The sequence below is a fragment of the Boleophthalmus pectinirostris genome, unplaced genomic scaffold (assembly GCF_026225935.1).
Source record: "Boleophthalmus pectinirostris isolate CB_2022bp ecotype Guang Dong unplaced genomic scaffold, ASM2622593v1 HiC_scaffold_18, whole genome shotgun sequence".
NCBI classification, from domain to species: Eukaryota; Metazoa; Chordata; class Actinopteri; order Gobiiformes; family Gobiidae; genus Boleophthalmus; species Boleophthalmus pectinirostris.
Window position 1 is genome coordinate 18,449,605 of NW_026571133.1, and position 25,072 is coordinate 18,474,676.

Here is a 25,072-nt window from a genome sequence, read left to right on the forward strand (position 1 = left end):
TAAGTAATTCATGTACAGTAGCCAAGTTTGAAGATGGTATAATGTAAATGCACAGGACTGTTCTGTTTGTGGTGTGTTTAGTGCACAAAATCCAGAAAGTCACTGGAGCACGGTCTGTGGCAGCACTAATGCAAAGGTGGAGGTGAGAGTAGTACAGGTGACCATTGGCAGAACAGTCCACCTGCTGCTGTGGTTTCTCTGTGTGTACAATGTGTGTATATGTGTATGTGTATATATGTGTGTGTGTGTGTGTGTTCGTGTATATGTGTGTGTTTGCGGTCTCTCCACTCAGGCTCCTTGACAATGACAGTGTGTGGCACTGAAAGCCTGGAGCCACATTGCTGCTACAGCAGCTTCAGCCTATTTCAACATGAAGCACAGTTAGAGGACAAGGCCACACACGGGGCACTGTAAACACTGTCACAGGAAGTTGTGCTAAAAGTGCAGAGGACAGATCTATACTCTGCCGTAGAGAGGAGATGCAGGCTAAAAGCAGTGAAGGACATGCCTAACTGACTGCATAGTCAGAAACAGAATCACCAGAATTTAAACTGCAATCACTGTCAACCTTGAGGCTCTTCCACTTAAGGCACATTTAAAACTAACAATACAAGAACATGGAGGCAACAGGTACAGAGAAAACTCAATGAACTAAAGTGCACAGAGAAAAATGAGGCATAGGTTAAATGATGCACATAAGTTGGATCAAAACAATAAAACATGCTAATGTCACAGTTTCCTTTCATAAAATGGCTATTGTTGCAGTTCAGAAGTGAAACATATTAAGCATTAGAATCAGTTAACTCTTTAATGAAAATAGTTTGGTTGGAATTCATTTAAAAAACATTTGTGAATAATGAAATAAGTGACTATTCAGCGTCCTGTTTTTGCACCAGACTGAATGGTGAGCTTGCTGCATGGTTACACCTCGACATAATCACTAGTTATAATGTCGTGGAGCACAACTGAAGCAGAGTTTGCAGAGTCCCCCCACACTGCTCTCCCTGTGCTTACCAGAGCAGCTCAAGCTCTGCTCTCACTATTGGGTCTATACAAACTTGTGTGTATCGAGTGTGGCCTTCACCTTCATTCTGGACAATGTAACTTACCTCACCCACAGGCACATTCAGACACTCACTATGCTTACCTGCACGCCAGGAACTGAAGACCTTATACCTAGTTCAATTCAAACTGATTTTTCAAAATGCATCTAAACTCAGGGACTACGATTGGGTTGTTGTGGTTAGCGGATCTCATATCTCAGATCCCAATACCACATCAGGAAATGTCAGTAAAACTGTGCAACAGTGCAGTGGACCCGATCAAGTGCTCTTTGGAAATGGTAAGTGACACACAAGGCACTCTGACTGGTTAAAGTTAAAAATCCTTTAGTTAAACATAGTTTGCTTATTTAAAAAACACATCAACGCGTTTCAGGTCTGCCATGTCTTGTTCAGAGAACATGTAAATATTTACACAAATAGCCTGTGAGTAACACAGTTTCTAACACATTTTAAAATCAAATGCTCAAAGTAAATTGTTGATCTTGCTCATCCATGTCTGCCAAATATGCGGCTATATGTATGATAGTCATTTTTTTTAGCATTTCACAGCTTTGACTCTTTGACCTGGATGTATACTGGGACAAAAGCTGAGAGGTTTAGTGCAAAGACTATTTTAATTTGGTTGTTTATGAGAACATCTACTTTATGCATTCCCTGTCTACCACTCTTCATCATTATTTCTAGTATTTTTCAGTGAGAAGCTGCGTTTGTTTATGAGCACACAGTGGACCCTTGACCCATGCAAGGACACTGGTCAGGCCAGGGCTTTGGGGTGCTTATGGGGGACTGAGGAGGAAAACCCAGCCCTTTAGAAGTCATGAAACACTCTGCAAAAGCAACTGTTTATTCACAAGTGTATACAATCTTATATGTACTGCCCATTCATTCAATTAACAGTCTGGAGAAAAGCAGACGGTGCACACTGTATATTCTAGCTCATCCACATTGAAATGGTTATAGCTTACAACAAGCAATAATCTGCAGAAAAGTGTAGTCTCCTCTAGTCACATTTTCAAAGAGATGTTCTGAATGTTTTGCACATTGCCATCACACTGTGCCACCAATAGCACCGTGGATAATACCAAACAGCAGGTAAATCCACAGCACCTCATGCCTGTAAACAAACTAAGGATGTGCACTAGTGGCTCTGTGGTTGCAATGGCTTTAAAATGTAATAACATGCAGTATGTGAAAATGTCTATATAAAACATGCAGTACATTAAAGGGCACATCTGCTGAACAGAGCTTTGAACAATGTTATTTTACGTAGTAGAAATTTACCTGGAGTTGTTTCATTTTCAATAGGATTAATCAGAACTGCATACCACAACATTTATCTAGTCTCATTCACACTCCTTCTCTCCTCAGAGCATCAACAGACACTAAGTCTTTGAGTCTTCACCATCCACCCCACATCTGCTATGGTACAGTAAGTATCATAACAAGGCAATCAAAACATGCTGCAGAAAGTTGTTTGTTAGTCAGCCAGGATTTGTTTTGGTCAACAAAATGATAAGGATTAATATATAAATACATATTGGCCTTTCATTTTCTTATGCTTCAGGTAAATATAATAAAGTGACAACTAGCTTTTACAAATGCATCTCCAATCTGCATACTTCATCATGCCTGTGTACTGAGCTCACTGGCTTCTGACTATAATAGTGCTGCATTGCAGAGGATTCCCCTGAATGTGTAAACTCTAGTGAACTCAGAAGTGCACCCCCCCTTTGGTCCAACTGTTTCTGTCTGCAGTAAAGTTCATTTCAAACTTGCAAACGCACTGTTTTTAGGCCGAAACACAGTTATTAAAACGAAAAAAGATGAATCCAGAACACTATACAATGTGTGAATGACTAGTTTGCTCAGCATGTTGCGTTCATGCATGCACAGTAAACAGTGAGAGCATGAATGTTTTGCAGTTTGTGGTTTATGTACAGTACCAATACTGTACACAGAGTGTTTGTAGTATGTAAATATGTGCAATAGCATGTTTGTGTGCACAGGCCTCCATGTTTACTGAATACATTAGCTCAGTCAGGAGGGATAAAACCAATCTGTATGATGCTGATGACTGCTCTTTATTCCATTTCATTTATTTATCAGGGAAAGTCACTAAATTAGCACTGAAGTGATTGTGGTGAGAGACTAGCCTTGGATATCTCCCATGGCAGGCACCCAAAATGTTTATGTTTGCACAAGTTGTGTGGAAAAGAAAGCCAAAAACAGGGACAGTGCAGCTTTTGGATAAAGTCACAGAGAGAAGATAAGGTACAACACCAAGGAGGAATACTGAAGAATAGACTTGGAAAAGATAAAAAGGAGGAAGATCCAGAAAGACGTGAGACTAAAATAAAGTTGAGTCATGCCTGATAAGCAAAAAATAAATACATTTTTTTTACCCAACATTAGCTAGCTACACAAAAAGCTGTGTAATGTGCAAGTACAAAGTACAAAGACACTTATACACACTATACTATTATGATTTAAATTCTTATAAATGTACAACTATATTAGAAAAAAATATATTTTAATAACAGCATACTGTCTATCACAAATGGGCCATTTAAAGGAATTGTATGTAGCCTGTGCTTTTGGTTTTAAAAAGGTACTATAGTCATGACTGAAAATGGGTTGCCAGTGATTTAACCTTAACCTAGAGAACAAATAAAAGCTCTTCTTTTTGCATTGAAACTGGTAACCCAAACTAGAGACTCATGTTAGGCTCAACCAAAACATCAAACTGTTTAAATAAATGGCATCATATCCAATGTATTTGTAAAAAATAATAAATCAGCTTCATAACTGTTACCAGTAAAATCAATATTTGACTTGAACAGGTTTACTTCCTGTCTGGTCCTCAGATTCATGTTCAGGAGTCAGGATTTTGAATGTTTTGCTCAAAAACTGTATGTAATCACATAGTCTGGGGCAGACTGACAAAAATATGGCTGCTATGATCCTCTCTAATGAACTCCAATTACTTGCTCACTAACACCCCACATTCACACAAGGTGGGTGAAGTGTCTTGCCAAAGAACACAACACCAGTACGCCAATGATCCCACCAGTCTCCATTCTGCTTATTTTTCAAGATTAGACAAGACACATTTGAGAAGGCACTGTAATATTAAATAAATTAACAACAGGCATTGTGTTAGTAGAGGTAAAAACTACATGGTTGCACCTGGATTTATACATAAAATACCACACACAGAGACTGGATATTTAGAAATTTTAACACCACATTATCTTACGTGTTGCCTCAACTAATGTACTACAACTGCAGCCTTTGAGATTCAACCATCCAAATTGTGACTTTCATTCAATTGTTCATTCAGCATGTAGAGAAATAATAATTTCATATATTATCTTTAGAAATTATGATATTAGAAAGAGGACATTATTTCTGGAAGGAAACAGTGCACAACAGTGTGTCACTATGGTAACAGTTACACTAGCGGCTAAAGGCAGCAGAAAGCATATGAAGTCTAACATTATTTTTAGTAGTCTTTTGTTATAACATTTCAGAATTTCTTCTCTCACTTATTGTACCTATGTTTTACAGCAAGCATCACAATCCCAATATTTCAAACAGGTTTTATTATGGGTGAGGGAATCCCTGCACCATGTAATTGCTAAATGGAAAGAGCGGCTTTAAACTAAATAAATCAAGTCAATTTACCACTGAAAACTGAAGAGAATGCTGGAATTCATTAATAAATGGACCGAGTGTCAGGACTACACATGAAAAAGCAGCAGAGCATTATTCAAGAAAATGTGCAGGGGGGCAGTGAAAACCTTATTAAATCACGCTACATAGCACCGAGATGGGTCCAATCACCAGACTAAAGGTGGGCTGAGTTGCTCCAGTCAGAATACTCATCTAAATGTAAAAACTGTCTTGTGAGGGATAAGAAAGTGTTGTTAATTTTGGAGGCATCAATATTTCTAAAACAGCTATTAAAGACACACACATACACAAGGAGCAAGCGGTGTACCAAGAAAACGTGGTAGCACATTACTGCAGTAAATATATATATATTGGGCTAATAATGAAGTACTTTTTATATTTGTATTATTAGCATGCATATTAATGTTCAGTTTGGATTCGGGAATAGCATTAAAACAGGGCGTAATTACAATCGAACAGCAAGCAAACATGCTAAATTAGACAACAAATTTTGAACTTGAATGTTTGGCATTTGTAAATGGATTGTTTTGGAGCTTTGTGATTGAAAACAAATTAGAATTTTTTTGAGGATTAAATTTGTAAGAGAGGCTGCAAAAAAGAACACAATTACCCGGGGAAACATATATCCTAATAACCTGTTACATTTTGGTAATATTTAGTCACTAATCACTATGATCACCAAGACTGCAACAAAAGTCTTTAATGCCACATCCTTTCTTCACATTGGGGTCAGTCTATTTGAAATTCAAAGTACACTTACATCAAAAAGGTAGTCGGTAGAATTATTGACTTTGTTGCAAACTTATCTAGAAGAAACACATTTTTTAGTGGCTAAAAAGACTTTTATAGAGAAACACTGTCACTATTCAGTGGACCACCACTACAAAATTACACTTTCGTGAACTCAAAAACCCAGACCTGCCTCACGCGTTTTGATAAATTTGTGTTTGACAGTTCATCCAAAAGGTTTTTCTTTAGTTCCAGAGATGGCACAACCATTCGGAACAGTACTTGAGTAATATTGCTTAGCTTTGTCCCAGCACTGCTTATGAGCAGTACTAAATGCAATGAGTTCTCTATGAGTGGCTGCACCAGAGCAGTGTTGTGAAGAGGAGAGGATGTTTCTGGGTCACCAGCTGCCTACGATTTGTGCACACACAGCACTGTTAGACCTCACCAGCTGTTTTCTCTCACCGTCGTCCAAGTTCCTCTTGGTCTGTCTGATCCTAGCTACATATTTCTCTGAGCTACTTCCACATGCTTGTCTTTGACAAAGGGAAAAATAACTGTCTCCTCTCACATCACTTGAGAATGATGTCATTTGTTTGCGTGTCATTTGAATGCTGATAAGAGACTTGAAAGAGAGCGGAGCATTGAGGCACACTGATCATAGACGTATTGTACGAGAAGCATAAGACATGGAAAAGATTGTGCTCTTTGATATTCGGCCTTTGATTGAAGTTTTACATATCCACTATAATAAAAAAGATTAGATTACACGCTATCATCCTATTCATTGTATGATGATCACCATAACCTTGCAAATTAGATAATGGAAGCAATAGAATAAAAAGAAACAAAAAAGCTCATATCACAATCATTTGGGATTCATTGCATGTATATTATTACTAAATGTAAAGCGGGTTAGGAGATAATTTGAATGATGTTTTAAAGCACAACTCATAATGCCGTAATGTCTCTGAAATTGTCTAAAGTGAGGAGTGAGGGGTAGATGTGAAGGGAAGTCAAAAGAAATGTGATAACGCTAAATGTTGATAACAAATGCTAATAAGAAAGGGCTTTTGCCATGTCTAATCAATGCGCTCGCCAGAGTTGCACTCTAAAATAGTCTTGATCAATATTATTCAAGGCTCAGAGCTAATCTCTTCATAGTCCTAATGCACAACACACTTCAGTCTTTGTGTTTTGGAGATTAAAGATCAAACGGTGTCAAGTGGAGTATTTAAGCTTTGGAGGTCACTTTCTTTCACACACGCTGAAACTAATCACAGGAACATTTGGGGACCCACAAAGAGAAGCCACGCCAACAAAAACATTACCTTACCACTCACAAACTCGGGATTACAAACAGGGCAGAATTTGACTTTAAAATCAGCCGATCAATGTCTTTAAATTGAGATTATCATTTGACACACGTGCTTTGAAGTGTGGCTGAAAATGTTAAGTGCATTGACAGCAGCAGAAGTGCCCTTGAACACACTTAACACTACGCTACAGTTCAGCAAGTCCTGTGGGAAGACTTACAGCAGCACCACTTCAGCACACGTTTCAACACTATTATACTGCTTTAACATGAACTTTAAACATTAACATTTAAGACACAATGTAACTTTTCTGGTAGGGGGTTCGCCACAGCTCGTCTCCATGGGCATATTATTGCTGTGCCTGGAATTTTTCACACTATAGTATCACTTATCTATCTTGCTTATTATTTAGTTGCTGGTTGGTTGGTATATTGGTAAATATTAGCTGAAGAAACATGCATTCTTACTGTGTGGGAGGGACTACCTATTGATAGATTTGACCAGTAATTTGAAATGGTGGTGTGACCTTTCCATTGACATAGGTAAGTTTAATGTTACACAGTGAAACATTTCAGGCAAAGCAAAAACATCCCCAAGGTGGTGGCAGATCCTCCACGAGCAAAGTTGCTTTAAGACTAAGGTACACTTTCCTGTCCCTTTAGGAAAATGTATCCTCTGTATTTGACCCATCCTTTAATGATGTTTGAAGCCTGTCAGAAGCAGGGGACCCATTTCCATTAGCTGAACAAATCTTAGTCAGTGCTGCCAAGCTGGAGGTTTAGATGAGATGATGGAATATGGAGTTTGCAGAGGAAACCTCCCCAAACACAAGGAGAACACGCAAACTACACAGAAGGACCCCAACTGGTAATTGAACCCATCTTCACCTTTTGAGAATGGATTAAACTGGAGTCATTTTCTCAAACTTTCCTCAATTATAACTTCAGATCAGATATAAAATGCATAATCCTGTGCAATTAATACAAGAACCCATTCCAAGGAGCACGATACAGGTCAAAGTTAAAGACAAAAAAAAAACAAAAAAACTGATTAACCTGAAGAAAACCATAAAGGAGTAAAAATAGTTACACTAAATTAGATCTTGAACAACCAGAGATGTGATTGCAATGGATTAAAAGCAGGCAAGATAAATGACAGATGATCTGACTACAATGCTTGTAAAAGATAAAAAACAGCAAATGTGACAAAATGATCAAAACTGTAGTTCAAGGAATTAAGGAAAATAATAATTACAAAGAACCAGGCAACACAAAACTGAAAAAAGTCATGATTTTGCTGTAAAGTTATGAATTTTGTAATAAAAGGATCTTAGAAGGTCAAAAATATGGAGAGACTTCAAGGATAAAGTATTGGAGCCACATAAGCCCTGTTACCATGGAGTCCACCACCTAACATCACAGCTTAATCACACTCTAGCACAAGAGATTACATGCTGTTTTTTCCATCAAATTGCCACTATAAAATAATAAGAATTCCACACTCCTAGAATCATGGCCTTTAATTTATCTTTTCTGGGGCTGATTTGCTAACTAAAAATATAAAAACACAAAAGATTGGCTGTTAAAAGTCTGAAATACATGTAATCCACTGCAATAAACCAAGATTAAATGAATTGTCACAAATTCCTCCCTGCTGTTCCTACTTAGAAGTTACATCACTACAAGCCTTAGACTTGTATAGACAGACAAAAAAATACCTGAAAAATCAGTAAAAGTACATGTTAAGTAGTACTGCTGGGCTGCTGGAGCTGAAAGCAGGCAATTACAGTTGGAGGGAGTGGACTTGGCATTTTCACTGTCTGGCGTTTCAACAAAGAATCAACCAAGACCGATAGTACAAGGAAAGAAAAAGGAGAGAAAAACAATGTGACCAGTATTGCAAGAAGGAGAAGTAAAGGCAAATTTGGCTTTCTATTTAAAAGGTAGGGCACACTGCAGTTTAAGTGACATTTTGGTGAGATGTCTCTTTCCCAAAGCCCTGTGGGAGTGCGAGAGGTATACGCAGTCATGTCACACTGGTCCAGGCTCTCACACTGTACTCTGACACTAAACGCGGCAGGCAGCACGGAGCAGCACAAGGCACCCACGAGCCAGCACTAAAACCATTCATACTTTGCAGTAACATTTCGCTAGGGAGGAATCTCTGCAAGTCTATAGAGGAAAGTTCTGCATTTACCATCATGACACAATGAAAACAAAAACAAAAATACTAAATACAATATCCCCTGTTGTTCCAACCAAGTCTTTTTTATGGTCATATTGTGTTACAAAGCTCAGTTTAACTAGAGTAACTGAGCTTTAGACAGAGTAATGCTTCCATTCAGCTTCACTTGTTTATTCAAAAGTATATATTCATATATTGCAGGATATTTGTGTGCAGCAGGTTGATAACTGAACTAAAGTTAATGGTATCAGAAGCTATGACAGCATAACAAACCTTGAGGAAGCTTGTGATCCTAGAAGCATTCAGCACTACACTTTTATCAAATCAGTGCGCAAATGAGTAGATTACTGACATGCATCATAGAGCCATCTTCTGTACAGTGTGGTAAGAGTCTATGTTTTGAACTGAAATAAATGTACTTTTCCACATCATGCAGCTGTTTACTTTGTCCTTGAGCAATAACTCTTACACTGAATGTTTTACACCTTCAGGCCTCTAAGCCCGCCAGGTATCAGCGTTTGGCTTTTGTGCTGAACCCACTCTGCGCTCGACCGTGAATTGCTGCAGAGTGACTGTACATGGAAGAATGGTTTTATGGCAGGATAGCGTGGGAATCTTGTATCTTTTGAACTTTGGCATTCGCTTGTGAATCACCCTGACCAGAAGATGATGATAGGTGGCCTTTATTTCCACTTATAACACAGTGGGCTGCAGTATCAACCCAAAAAACCAACAGTGATGGAAGCCCGGGGAACACTTTGACTTACCAGACAGTGCGTGGAGGGGAGAGGGGCAGACGGCTTGATTTCGTCACACTTTGACAGCAGCACTAATGCTAAAATGTCAGTGCGCTGTTGGAGGCAGACACAGAAGAAGTTAGAGAGAAACATGCCAAGCCCAAAAACTCACATCACATCGGGCACAGCAGGGGTAATGCTACAGCTAAGATTTGGTGTCGTCCCCACAGAAGCAATAGATCGGAGCTGACCTAAATGTCTGAAACGTATTGTGATGGAAAAGGGGAACATGGAATTTTGTATTTTAGGAAAGCTCTAATAAAAATAAAAAGATAGTAAGTACTAGAGCATGGCCATATCATATTGATGCTGACATATCTTTATATATATGGGGATGGTATGAAATTTTCCTCCCAGATGGGATGGGAGGCAGACAGAGGAACACGGCTTAATTGCTAAAAACAGAAGTTATAACTATGACTTAAAGGTGCACTGCGTAACTTTTCTGGTGGAGGGTCTGCTACCTACTCGTCTCCATGGAGATGTTATTGCTTTACCTGGAATGTTAATCTATACTGTGGAACATTTTAGAGGAGGAAATAAAATTTCCATCGAGATAAGCAGGTGGCGGACCCTCCACTAGAAATGTTATGCAGTGTATCTTTAAGTAACCCAAAACAAGTAAGAAAAATATTATACAAGTCACCGTTAAGCAGCCAATCATTGTCACAAATTTGACCTTTATATGATGATTAAAACCAAAGCATCAACCAATCTATTAAGATTGTAAGGGAATAAGAGCATTTTTGAATTCTGTTGTTTATTGACATAATTGAAACTGTAATTAAAAACTCACCATTGAATTAATGAAGCACACATGTTTATTTGTAAAGAGGGAACATGTTTGAAGAATACAGCTGTGGGACTTATTGTGTGGAGTTTTAATTAAGATTTTACTTGTTTGATGTTTTACACTGAAGATCAAATAAATACATGTCACATCATCTAGGTTCAAGAAGGGTAAGGTATTGAAATAGGTAAAAGAACAATATTGATATGTTGCATTGGGAGTCTGTAATTAATCTCTCTGTCAAAACAGTCTAACAAATTATCTCTGGTGACATTCTGACTATAGACTGTGTCATCAGTATCAGGGCCATTTAATCACATTAGCATTTCTGCAGCATGAGTCTGGAGCAGTTTAGAAGACTCACAAAGTACTGGCACATACAAAGTTCTTATAATTATTATCATCATTCACAACAGGCTCAGAAACATGGGGCCTGCACCAGTTTTGTAATCTGATTTTATGACGCACATCCTTAATACAATCAGACTGCTTTGTTTATTCTGAAATCATAATTGTTAAGAAAGTAAAAGGCAACACTAACCTGGAAGCTCCAGTACTTCCTCCCCTATTCAGGCTGTGCTCTCTCCAAGTGCACATGCACACATAATCAGTGTTGCTGGACTCCAGAGACTCTTTCCCTCTCTCTCCTTTAATCCTGGCAATTAGAGAGAAATAATTAATGATAAAAAATGAAAAAGTTGAAGGCAGAGTGCCTAGGAGATAGACTTCTGCACCGTAAGCATCCAATTCCCCTCTCAAGGTCCTTAAGGTCCAATGCTCCCTGCTCTCATCCTTAGACAGGGCAAGCACATTCAGGCCGACCCTCATTTCACTCACACTAAACAATCCCTTTGAATGAGCAGAATAAGTTATTTTTATGTGAACTATTTTCTGCCTCTTTTCTGTTTCTCTTCTTCAACACCAAGGCTATGGCCTGATTGCTGAGGGTCCACTTGAAAATAATTTGAAGGTTATTTTAGACATCAGGGGTACCCTCTGAGAAAAACGTTGCTTGATTGCCTCCCTGTGAAATTAATAAGGAGCTAATATGTGTGCAATGTGGAATCCATGTCAGGGGCCATGTAGCTGCAGAGAGATGAGAGCTGAGATCAGAGAGGGGAGGTCACAGGGCACAAAGGGCACAAAGGTGGTAGAACCGGGGTTCACTCACTCTGAGGGCACATACAAGTACCAAGTTCAAAGATCAGAGAAAGACCAAATCTGATAGGGAAACAAAATATATTTTCTATCTTTCTTGCCTAATATTCATTTCAAACATCTAATAGTGTTGAATGTTAGCTTATTTAGAAAATAATTGTTGTTATGATTATGACATTTTGCTTGTAAGCTTATCTGCACACAATGCATTATAGTTAGAGCAAACACTGAGTTATGAACTGAGAAGCCGAAAAGGGGTTAAAGGCTGACCACTCCTGCCCCCTGGTGGCGGTTTGTGGACATGACAGATTGGATGAGGGGCTACTGCTAGAGGTTTCTGGTTATTGCACCACCACTGCTGGCTTTGATCTCTGCATTCATTTAAATTCTAAATAGGCAAAATATCAAAAGGAGGTGACGCTCATTCGTTCATAAATGCAGTGACTCGCATTTAAATCAAATAGCCTAGTAGACAGCAAAGTCTTTCACTTTACTTCCACTTTTCAAATTCACAGTACCAATATATAGAAAAGTCAAAAGTAGTAATGTGTGTATTTATAGAATAATAAGTGGACTGTATATACCAAATATAGGAATAAGTTGACTGTATATATAGCCCCTACATGTCTGGCCAGAGGACCAAATTCATGTCAACCACAGTCTGTGAATTAATATAAATGATAACATAAGCAGCTATGGGAAAAATGTTTGTAGTTGACTTATTCTACCCTTTATCTGTAGTAGTCTTCTTTGACCACCAGATGGCGTCAGCAGCTAGTGCAGTGAGCTCTCTTGTTTCTGCTCAGTTACTGGCTGGCCCTTCCTTTACCGGTGTTAATTGCACTAACCTCACTTATAACAGTTATAAAGCCTACATGGAAAAAAATACTTTTCGATTTACCCATTTCAATGTGTCGCTCAAAGCGTATCGCAATTAGGTCTGTTGTTATTGCACAAGACCCCACAGTAGAAATATGCCTCCTCCATGCAGTTCTAAAACGGAAATATCTTAGGGTTTGAGCTAATCTGGCGAAGTGTAAATCTGAATAGGCCAGAGTTTCTAGACTGTTCAAAAACAAACTGGACACTTGTCTTTGTTAGGCTACTTTATCTGCTGTTACACTGCAGCCTTTTGCAAGGAAAACTAAAGCTAACCAAACTTAATTTTAATATGGTTAACACAAGCACCAGTGACGCGGGGTAATTTGTGATTTTACCTTAGAAGATCTTCTTGAAACCGCTATAACTGCAGTGATCACCGATCACAAAAGTTTGCTAAGAAACAAACATATGCCACAATGCCAACATTTTCGCGCGCTGTGACGTGTTGGCAAAACACGTGTTCTGGTCGTCACGTGCTTCTTTCTAGGTTAGCTCTTTACCTTGCATCAACATATTTGCAGTGTCTCAAAATCCACAGTGTCTACATTAATAAAACCGTAAGATTCCTTATGGCCACTTCTTTTAGTTGTTCAAGCAAAGCTCTATGAGACTACCAGTTTGCATTGTCCTTGTTATATTAGGCCTATGTCTGAATTACATAGGCCTATTCCAGACTGGGTTTCACAGTAGGCCTATCCGCCACTGTGCTCTATAGCCTATAAGTGTACATTTATATAGGTAATTTGCCATATGGCATCATGTGGCCTGCTGAAAATTGTAAAATGCGCAAGACTGACCATATAAGCTCACGGTTGCAAAATGCAACCAGGAACAAATGTGTTTTGTGAATAAATGATGCTTCAGTGCTGTCGTCATCACTCCTAAAAGGCAGAACTTGAAAACGGCATCATCACTCGGAGGAGCGTGCGTGCGGCTTGCCTCACCCGGGTCACAAGGCTTGATGCGTATGTGTGTGTGCGTGCGTGTGTGACAGAGAGTGGTGCGTACACACATCCAAATGGAAAGAGGGGGAAGCACGCTGCGCTGAACGTCACATCTGGAGCTGGTATGAGGCTAAAGCGATTAAACGAAGAGTGGCTGTGCGTCACGGGCACGGCGGCTGCCCACTATGAATGGATTAATATGGAGAATTACATGAATGACCGGATGAACGTGAAAGCAGTGAATAAGTGATGTAGCCTATGAAGAATGCTTTCTACGGAATCGCCCCTGAAGTTTAACTTCATGGGGCCACTGTACCGGCTGTATAAATAAATGCCAAATTACATTGATGCAGCAACATTTTGTGGCCTAAACTTTGAGAGGAGTAAACATCGAAATATGCATGATCAAAAGTTTATAACATACGCTGTAATGTCCCTAGCCAACGCTTCCAAGCTGCCTTGGAGCTTTTATCTCCTGATCCTTATCGTTGAACTGTCTTAGGTTATGTGATGGAACATTATGGAATATGGAATATCAGGAACATATCTTTGCACAGTAGACACCGGCCAAACGTCCAAACACTTTTCAATTACTGACTACAATAGAGGGGGTACATCTTCTAATGATAGCTGTCATCTTTTCCCCAGTGACCATTGTAACATTTTTTACATTTGCCTGGTGCATCAACAATTAGTGTCTCCCATTCTTTGTTAAGATTTTTTTTACTATCATAAAACACAAATCTTCCAAATTAATAAAGAATATAGCGAAATCGAAGCACAACGCATACAGTTCAAATAATGAAATGAAAAGGGCGTTCATAGTATCTCAGAGGGAGATTTCCTTGCAACCTGTCACTGCGCGTGCTCTTGTATGCGCAGCAGAAGCGGCAAAGGAAAGCCAAACGAAACGAGTGTGTTTCGGTAGGCTACGTGCGTGCGCTCATTTGTGTTTCCAGTGAGGTGGTGTGCTGAGGAGGAATGGGGGTCCGAAGAATATAGATTGATAGAAAGAAATAGTCGCCAAAAACAGCACTCAGCTACCCCCTACCCCAGCCCCCACCCCCAGCCTGGGGTTTGAATTAATGTGTTTCTATTTTTGGCTCTCCCGTGTTTCCAGGGGAAACCTAATGACGCAATGACGTCAATGCAGGTCACCAGCAAGAAGCAGACTGGAGGAATTGAGTGGCTTCCATTAGATGTTTTTGCAGCATTTTTCAGAGAGGAGGGAGGCGAACAAAATGGATTAAATACTGAGAAATGCACAGAAATAAAAATAAATGTAGAGCGGAATGTATGGGAGGCAATGCGACTGACGTCTGGGAAGATAGGATGGAGGGAGGGCGAGAGGGTGGTGGTGGAAGAGGAGAGGGGGGACCCTACTGCTGCATATCAATGGGTGCCGTTCAAATTCCCAGGGATTATTGGAGGGAAAAACGGGGAAAAGATAAAAATTATGCCTGCTTCCTGGGATCGGTGGAGACTTGGTGAGACCATCTTATTTTATATTAATTTTTGCATCTAGTTGAAATGAGTGAAACAACGAGCTGCAATTCTGTTTTCGTGCTTATAGACTGTTGCCATATAGAGAGCCATTGAGAAATTCAGCCCGAGTTTGATGGTGAAGCGACAGTAGCCTGTGTTTTCTCCGGAGAGATGTGTTGATGTGTAGAATCGGAAAGACAGCATGTGCAAGTAAAAGTGATTTGACGGTGACATCCACTTGTTTGCAATTTTATCATTAACCGCAGCGATGGACGTGCTCCGTCTCGAGCCTGCTGTTTCGATGCAATACTGTATAACTCCTGCATCCATCCAGATCCAGGCAGATAGTGTTTTTACTGGTGCCAAATTCAGTTTTGATTAGATAATTAAGTCCGCATTAGCTGTTTTTATATCAAAACACTACAACACTAAGCAACACTTGTAAGGAGTGTCGCCTCTAATTGCAACGCCAAATCACTCTCCATTTTAGGCAGAAACCCACAAACAGGTTCTGTGACTTTTATTAAGTACTGTAAGGCCATGACCAGTTCAAATGCGACGGCGTAAACGTCTTTTGTCAGGACTTTTGGATGCGTGTTTGTGTGTATGGGAGAGCTGGTAAATGAGGGGTGGGTGGGGGGGGGCAGTCGTGCGCGTAGAACCTTAAACAGAAGTGCCTCTTTTAGTGAATAATTTCGAATATTAGAGCTTTAAACTGGAACAACTACTTGAACCCATGCCCACACACCTTGAAAGCATCAAGGCAACAAGTGCCAATTCAAGCACAACCAATGCATCCTATGGCTATGTCCTCATCGAGCTTTGTATGTCAGAAAGATAATAGCAAAACATTATTATAACAGATATAGTCCTTGACTCTTGTTACTTCATTATTCTCCCATTTGCCAGACCCTATCTCCTAAAACTGGGCTCCAGTGCAGGGCGTTCACCACGAAGTACCACGGAGAGCTCAGAATGCGTTTCAGGACCAAGGACAGCTCTCACACTCAGCAGCCGATCAAAGGCCGCGGCAGGTGACTATCCCTCATCATTGCACTGATTAGATTACTGATCAATTGTTTGTTCAAAGAGTGGCTCCATCACAACATCTCATACAGTGGGCCACAGATCTGCTACGGAAATAAGTCTGATTTATACTAGACTAGGGGACTCACGCACTGCACGGAGCTGGTACAATAATTTAAGTACTGCGTATTTTGTATGAAATAACGCTCAATGTGGAGCACACAGTTAGAGAAAGAGCAGTAGTGGAAGTGACAGTTTTTTCACAAATGACGCATGTAGTGAGGTAAGTGTGGCAGATGCCTACGTGTACAGATGGTCCAGTGTGCTGGTCCCCATGGCCTTGACGTAACACTTACATTGGCATAGGCCTGTCCAGATGTGGCTGTAGCCTCTGTACGCTTGGCTAAGCCCTTTAAATACGCTTTAAGAAACTTGGAACATGGACGCTGTGATTGGGGCCTGGGTGCTCAACAGACCTACATATATGTGCACATCACAAACTCTTTTTGACCTTTCTGGACTTTGTTTTGCAGCATCTTTAAGTTTTATTTAATTTAATTCTTATTTTTTTTTATGTGTACTATGTGCCACACCATCCTTACTGGAAGAGATATATATATATATATATATATATATATATATATATATATATATATATATATATATATATATATATATATATATATATATATATATATATATATATATATATATATATATAATTGATATTACCCATGAAGACCCTTCCAGAGTTTGTGCACCAGGTGTAAAATGCAGGAGTGTCCAAACATGTTCCTGTGTTCTTGAGTACAATCTTAAGTCAATAATTTGTTACACAGGTACATAGGTTTTGGTAGAATGGAATGTTAGTCCAGTGTGGGTACAATTTGGACATATGTATTACATCTTCCAATACCATATTATGAATAGTTAAACAATTTGGCTTAAAACAATCTTTTATCATTTTCAGAATGTATCACAGTGGATATCCAGATTTTCCCTACAGTGTTTTTACCATTCATGATTTCTTTCATTAAAAAAATTCCTTGTCTGAATTTATTCCCTCTCCTTGTTCTAGTTGTTGCTGACTCTACCACAGCTGCAATTCTCTGTATCTTTACCCTCATGTTTTTGTCCTTTGTGGGTCTTTTTGCGGTCTGGGCTTGCTGTTCCTAAAGCAGTATCCAGGAAGCCCTTACCCCAAAAAGTATCGGCACTGGATTCTGGCAACAAACAAAAGAATGAAGTCAACCCTTTCCTACTGACAAGAGTGAGTCTTATACATTTAAATGCTAAAATCTATATTTATATGATTTTACACGTTGCTCAAAGAATAAACCTTAAGTCAGACTTGAGTGTATTTGTGCATTTTTAAGAACAGTATCACACAGAGACAGAAATAATGCCTAGATGAGAAACACAAACTCCAGACCAAAGTAGTAAACTTAATCCTTATCTTCTGATTGCAGCAGGTTAAATTTGGTTCATTAATTTATTGATCATACTGCATGTGCATATTTGTTAGACACCAGAAATAGCTCTAGTTGTTCATTTTCATTGTTGTTCATTTAGTTTCACCAATCACTAGTTTACATTTGAACTTCTGTGAGTCAGAGGGTCATAAGAGCTAATTTCTGAAGACCGCAGTCTTACTTGGCTTGGCTTCCACCTACTATATCCATAGAAATTTGATTGCTTTGGTTAAACCTTTCCAGCACATGACATAAAACATATCTATTTCTATGGAGAATGTTCCATGGGTATGACCATGTGAAGCATTCATTGACAGTTTGAAGTTTCTATTTTCATGGAATCATGCAAGAAAAGTGATGCCACCAAAGAGTTGCATGGTTTTGCTGTAAGACAGATGGGGGGCAGTTTGAATTAATATTGTTAAAATGCAGATTTTAGTCCAATCACTAAAAGAAATGATCTGGTTCAAACACTGAGAATTTACTTTTTGAATATTCCTTATGAAATTAGAATGTAATAAGAAAAACTGGCACACCCCTCCATGGGAGTAGGACATCATCATTATTCTTAAATTTGAAAAACATCAAATACTGTTTATACAATGTCTACTAATACTAATTTTGTCCAAATAGCAATAGTTTTGTTTATTTTAAAAACGAAAGAGGAAATACTCGATGTGCAATAAAATGACATGTAAATGAGTGTGTAACCTTTGCAATGTCTGTGGAATTAAAGCAATTGTGAGCTTTGACTTGCTTTCATTCAAATACAATGCAAGTTTGATAAATGACATACACAAATCAATTCAGTGTTGTAAATACAGTCTGTAATAGTCTTTATTTTCCCCTTTCTCTGTTGAAAGGGGAAACCAGTTAAGTCTGATGACCGGATATATGCATGAATGACCTCTTGAGTGGACTTAAACACACCGGAAACACATTACTGAGCAAAGATGATTTCATTGACGTAGTGTGTTACATAAACAGGATAATTCAGTATTTTCAAAACTGTGAACAGATACAATGTCTTTTTATATAGTATACACCATCAAAGGACCTGCATGGGGTTTATTCTGCACTTTTACTGCACTGTGCACATTAGAGATCCCCTCTACCCTGATTCCTGTGGGTTGTTAAAATGTTAGAGATAATAATGATCATAAGTAAAAACGTGTTCACAAAATAAACCAAATTGTGAACACAACTGATGACTTTAAGGCAAGTGCTAAAATTGGGGGAAAAAAAGATACACAATGTCATATATATATACTACCAAAAATACTACTACTACTACTACTACTGCTATACTACTTCTACATTTCAAATATTTCTGAATGTATAGCGGAAAAGGTGAATAACTTGAATACATCACCTGAAGTGATTTTGGAGTAACACTTGTGGTCACTAAGCTGCAACATTTCAAATATGTTTTTGTACAAAATATCTTGGTGGTGTGTGCTGTTGGTTCTTGACAATGCCTGTATTATTATTATTATTATTATTATTATTATTATTATTATTATTATTGTTGTTGTTGTTGTAAAATAAATCAGGACTGCATGACTGCTATGCAAACCTTCTGTGTCCAATCACAAAACAACGATAGACCTCCAGATGAACACTGAACCCAACAATGGAGTTCGCAGTAGTATGTCACACATGCCCCAGGGGTATAGGCCAGTTCCCGTTCATCGGACCATAGTGGAAGTTGATGTGCAGTTTATTTCCAACCTCGAAGACCTGCTATTAAATAGATAAATTATATAAAACAAATACATAAATAAATCATAAAGTACATACAATATAAATCAAGATACTACTATCATATAGAAGACCAAGAATACATACTGGTGATTATGGCCAAAAGGGAAACAGCGCAAATCATCTGCTAGGAAGCGAATATTTGAGTGACTAAAGCCCTCCAGTGGACGATTTAAAAACTGCAACCAAACACAGTCCTCATGAAAATACAAATGCAACAGAGAATTACAAATGTTTCAGTTTTTCTCGAGTAAAATAATTTGTTGATATAGTTATTCTTTGGGGACTTTGAAGATCTACTAAAATTTCAACAACAATATGTAAACTTTTTTTTTATTTTATTTTGAAATCGGTAGTACTTCAAACAAATAAATACTTTAGGTTAGCAATAAAGCTGCATAATGATTTCATCTGTTATGTTAGCTATTAGGGACCATATCTAAAATCTCACGTCTTCCACAAGATTTACTGCACTGAACAATATTGCGATTTTAAAGGCTAACAGAAGAGCTATATGCTACTTTTTCCTTTTAAAATGCCTTGACAAATCTTTGTTACTATCATTACTGTAATAATCCAAAGGATTAAGGATTTTCAAATGCGTTTAATGTGTTATGTCTTAATGACGTCTACACTAAAACAGTTATGGTCTTCTCTTGTTCTCTTAGCTTTTTCTACCTGAACAAAACAATCGATTTAAGCAAAGAAACTTGTGATTCAATATATTCATATATTAAAACAGTCAACAATATTATTATGTGACATTGACAATATGATTTTGGTTAGTGTTACATCCTTACTAATTAATAACATACCACATTTATCATAAATAAATATTTTTATTCATCTTTGTGCAAAAGGCATTTCCCAAGGATTTGTAACATCGTTGCATGTGCTAATAACAATAGGGAAGGAATTTCATGGTTAATAAGACTGTAGCAAGACAAACAAAGAAACAAATACAGGGACAAAAGATAAATAGTTAGAAACAATATATTTCTCTTACATTAATTATAAACATGTTAAATATGAACTTGTGCATCAATCATTTTCGGTTTAACAGGAGACTTCTGGAGCGAGCCCAAAAATCTCTCTAGTGTTGACAGATAGTCTTCAGGATGACACCTCATGTGCGCTGCATGTATGGACTCATTCCATTTCCTGCTCTGCACGGCCATGCCCCTCCTCCTCCAGAGCTCCACGATCTTCTCCATCATCAAGGGGTCACACAGAGCGTCATTCTCACAGTAGAAGAAGAGAGCTGGTGCAGTGATGGGCGTGCTGTGGAAAACCTGGATACTGTGCTTGTAGATGTCTGCTGTCTGTGACTTAAACAGCCAGAAGTACAAAAGTGCAGTGTTTTTAATCAGACCCTCCAACCATGGAACCAGGGTCTTCCCCAGACCTGCAGACAAAACAAAACATGATAATGATGCCACAAAATGAACACTTAGATGTAGTGCATATATCTGTGTTTACATTTATCAAATCAAGAATATTATTTTCTGTTCTTTCATAAGCAGTCTACAAAAATATATATTTAAAAATGTAGATCTTATTTAGCTACTGTGTGAGTGAGGTACTTTTGACAAATGGGTTGCTCATCCAACATAGATGCAAGTAAGAATCTAGCATTTAAAGGCATGAAAACATGAGAAACACCTACAGGTAAACATGAGCAGTGATTAGGAGCTCAGATTACAAAAACACAAAATCCCTTTCTTTTAAAGTATGAACAAAAGCTGTGTATGACGTCCATGGGTCATTATAACAGTGCATTCAACCATTTCTAATCTGTAGGAATGTGAAAATGTTGACTGGTCAAATAGCACAGTATCCCAATAACCTACATTTGGTCTGAAAGCTGAAAGACATGAATTGTATTTTACTTCTGATGGCAATCAAATAATCAAATAATTTTGTTCACCTGTTTGATTACACATTCCTATGTTCTTCTAACTATTAAATCAATGTAAAGCTGTTGTGGACAATTAGAGCTGAGCAATATATCTAAATATCAATACTATTTGAATGTTGTTTTGAAGACATACCACATTTGAATATTCATACACATATATATACAGTATATATAAAATATCAAATCTTTCAAACAAGGGTTTAGTGCACTTGGGCAAGGGTCATTTTTCCTTTCACATGTCTGAACCTCAACTAAAACATTTAAAGACATTTTAGTACATCACTGTTGAATCTCTGAACTATTTTCTGATTGTTGTTATTGATGTTCATGTTACTGAGATATGTTGGGACATGAGATATGTTGGGGCACTGAATTTTTATTTATTTTTTTTCCATGAGCTGCAGTAAAATTCCACATGGATAACCCCAAGTACAGCTTGGAGGTCTTCTGTTTTTTTCAACATAGCAGTTTTTAATTCTAAACCTCAACCTTGAAACTGTTAGTAACATATAAAATTATTATATAATAAATACAATAATCCTCTTGTGACCAAACAAAAGGATTCTTAGAATCAAGATGTGCTAAGTGGAGCAGTGGGTCAGCTGTTGATAAATTATTTAAAGCACTGACACAAATACCCACCACAATAAGTAACCTGATAGCCAGGGAGAGCGCCTGATCACTCTCACTCACCTACAGCCATATGCTCCAGTGTGCCCACCACCAGACTGTCATAGACGTGTCCTTTGACCCTCTGGCTCAGGGCGGCATGCCTTTCAGGGTCTTCAGCGATGTGTGTGAGAATTTGAGAGAAAGTATAGCCACCAATCGAAGAGGCATGGATCAAAACAGTGCGTCCTGAGAAGGGAGGTTCCTCCAGAATTTTAAGCACTTCCAGACCATACTCCACACCCCACCTGGGCCATAAGAAGTGCATAACATTGCTCTGGACAAGAAGAACGTCCATACCCTTCTGCAGGTAGAGGTCCCTGTATTTAGCCACGGGCCCAGGTTGTGCACCAAGCCATGAGAAGAAAACCAGCAGAGGACGGTCTTCTGAAGATGTGTCTGGTAATAGCTTGCTGATTGCTGATGAACTTGAGTATTGACATTCTTTGGAGAAACATGTCGCTCTTACTGGGACATAGTAATAGGTGATCCCTTTGGTGATGCTTCTAATTACAAATCTCTCCTCTTTGACGTGTCCGGACATATCGGTCCTAAAAGGGCTAAAGAACAAAAACAGGCATACATGTGAATTTACCATCAAATAAAGACCTGTTTTGGACGCCACAGGCCATAACAACACCACTTGCAGATTGACCGACATCCATCAGCAACATCCTTGTTACCAGCATGCGGGCATAGCAACACCGGGCTAAGACAAGTCACACATTTGAAATGACAAACACTGCGAGAATTAGGCCTACCCGGTGCACAGCGACACATTTCCCATTGCGATTCAATAACACAGTTCTCTTCTTGAGGCTGGGGTCCAGTCCGGTTGCGTGATGGTCAGAGATGCCACGATAACGGCAAAGTCTCGCTTTTGCCGGTTTACCCCGCCCCCGAAATGACGTACCAACCACCTCTACGGGAGCGCGCACAGCGCTACTGCGGTGGTGCAGCGCTCGCCCCCGGCACGCATTAGCTGGAGCCTGTTAATAAGGTTACCCGCTTTTAGATATAGCCTCTACTGATAACATGGGCCGCACTGGAATTAATACACATTTAGGCATATATTACTGGACTTGTTATAGGCTTACCTAAACGCTGCAGAATTAAACCTTTTTCTATATGCGCACATGGTCAAAGACCCCGTTCGAGTAGAAATAGGCGACTTTGTTCTTAATGTCGAAGGGGCAGCAATCAGGTCATGTGCATGTTTACCATTTGTGTACACTGACCCAGTAATCCACTGACTGCAATTTGCTGTAATGACACAAGATGGAGCCAGATAGCGCTTCTACTGTTTAACAGGGAAAACAACAACATCAAAATGTTTGACACACCCTCCTCAGTCATAATTGAATATTTTAGAAAAAATACACGTTGACTTACACGTATAAAATAACTTTGTTTAATCTCTGAAATATGTGATAAACTGGCCTCGTAATACATAAACTGCCCACAAGATAGCGCTAAAAGCTTATGCAGTCACATAGCGTAGGCAAAGCATTAAGGGGGAAAAGATTGGTAGGCTAGGAAACAGTAGCATTGATAACAGTTCTGCTTATTTCTAATTTAATAGCGCATAGTCTACCTGTGCCACTGATCTGATGGACAAACGAATCAGCACTAAGTGACTTTTAAGTTAGGCTTTTGTGTGTATTTACCCACCTCTCCCATGGGTCAGACTGGTAAGAGAGAGTGCGCGTCTAGCACTGTGCTATAATGCTATCCAAAGGCCACACATAAACAGTTAAAAAATAGACAGTTTAAGTCTGCTTACAGAATTTAGTGAAAGGGGCAAATTTATAATAATCTTCATTGAAGTCCACATTGTCTTGAAATTCACAGTCCTGCAACTGAAGGTGGGTACATTTACTTAAATAAAGGTGCTCTATGTAGCATTTCTGGTGGTCCGCCACCTGCTGTCCACATGAAGATATTGTTTTCTGGTATATTCTACAGTGAGGCATGAAACGCAGGTCCGTATATTTTGCATTCAGTTCTGTTACTTTGAAAAACATGTAGCCTGTGCTGCTTGTGTCAGTAGAGATCCGTAAGTTTAATGTCATGCTGCAGAACATTCCATGTTAAACAATATCATCTCCGTGCTGACAAACAGATGTACCCTCCACCAGAAAACTTACATAGTGTAATTTCAAGATACCCTGTCTCACAGGGAGAAAGAACTATACCTTTTCCCACCATAGTTTCACTATAGATCCAAGTTCTAGTTAATCATGATTTACTGCCCTTTAGTGGGCAAGTATTTGTTGAGTAACTGGTCACCTTACTAATAACCATTACAAACTTTTCCAGACACAGTTGTTAAACCTAAAAAAAACATGCATCAGGGACTACAGGTGGAAATTAGCTCTAGTGCTACAACCTGGCACAATGCATCTCTCCTGTTAAGATTAATGTATATTGTGTACTGTCCCTGTCTCATAAATAAACTAAATGAATAAATAAATAATACCTCTGGTATCTCATATTAAAACCACACTAGGCCTGTTTTTGTTAAAATAACAAAAAGCTGTGGACATTGGCACTTTAATTGTTGAATTGAAATAGTTAACTTTACTGTTGAGCATTAATTAAATTCTAATATGTTTTTTTCTCCATCTCGGATTTGTGTGGTAAGTTTCTCAGCAGCTCAGTCAGACAAAAACGAGGTGTAAGCTGTATAGCGACATAGTCAAACCTCCTGCCATGTGCACAATGCTCTTAATGCTAGTACTTACTTACTCTACACCCCTAAACTTAAACTGACGTCACTCTTCAGCTGCAACCCCCATCAGTTGCAACTCATTTACATCATCAATAAGCTACAACTGAAAGAACCCTACAGTTTTTTTCCCCTCCTTGGCGGGGCATGCCACCACTGCTCCCCTTTCAGGACCTCAGACCACCCCCTACTTTTCCCTTTCACAATGTTTCACCCTGGCCCCTATTGTCCTGAGCCAAGTGAAGGAGAGCGCTGAAAAAAGCAACTAGGACAGGGCAGCGTGTTGTTATGGGCATACGAAGTCCACCCATGTTTGGAAATTGGGTGTGGATATACCATTGCAGCTTCCTAAACTTCTCCTCACTTAATAACATTTTCTCCTTTACAGTTACTGTACAGGTCCATTTTACTTCTCACCATGTGACTTCCTAGAGGCTGATAGAATCTTTGCAATGC

General features: G+C 38.8%; 1 protein-coding gene and 1 long non-coding RNA gene across 2 annotated transcripts; both read right to left on the minus strand.

Moving 5' to 3' along the window:
* Positions 1–9,752: 9,752 nt before the first annotated feature.
* Positions 9,753–13,042, minus strand: LOC129408994 (uncharacterized). Its single transcript, XR_008632224.1, has 3 exons — positions 12,949–13,042; positions 11,115–11,228; positions 9,753–9,837 (listed from the first exon to the last, which is right to left on the minus strand). It is a non-coding gene; the product is annotated as an uncharacterized LOC129408994 (long non-coding RNA).
* A 7,133-nt stretch (positions 13,043–20,175) lies between these two features.
* On the minus strand, positions 20,176–22,775 carry LOC110161458 (uncharacterized). Its single transcript, XM_020926200.2, has 3 exons — positions 22,650–22,775; positions 21,913–22,448; positions 20,176–20,706 (listed from the first exon to the last, which is right to left on the minus strand). The coding sequence occupies exons 1-3, from the start codon at positions 22,673–22,675 to the stop codon at positions 20,324–20,326; spliced, it is 945 nt and encodes a 314-aa protein (XP_020781859.2). The 5' UTR covers positions 22,676–22,775; the 3' UTR covers positions 20,176–20,323.
* Between the last annotated feature and the right edge of the window lie 2,297 nt (positions 22,776–25,072).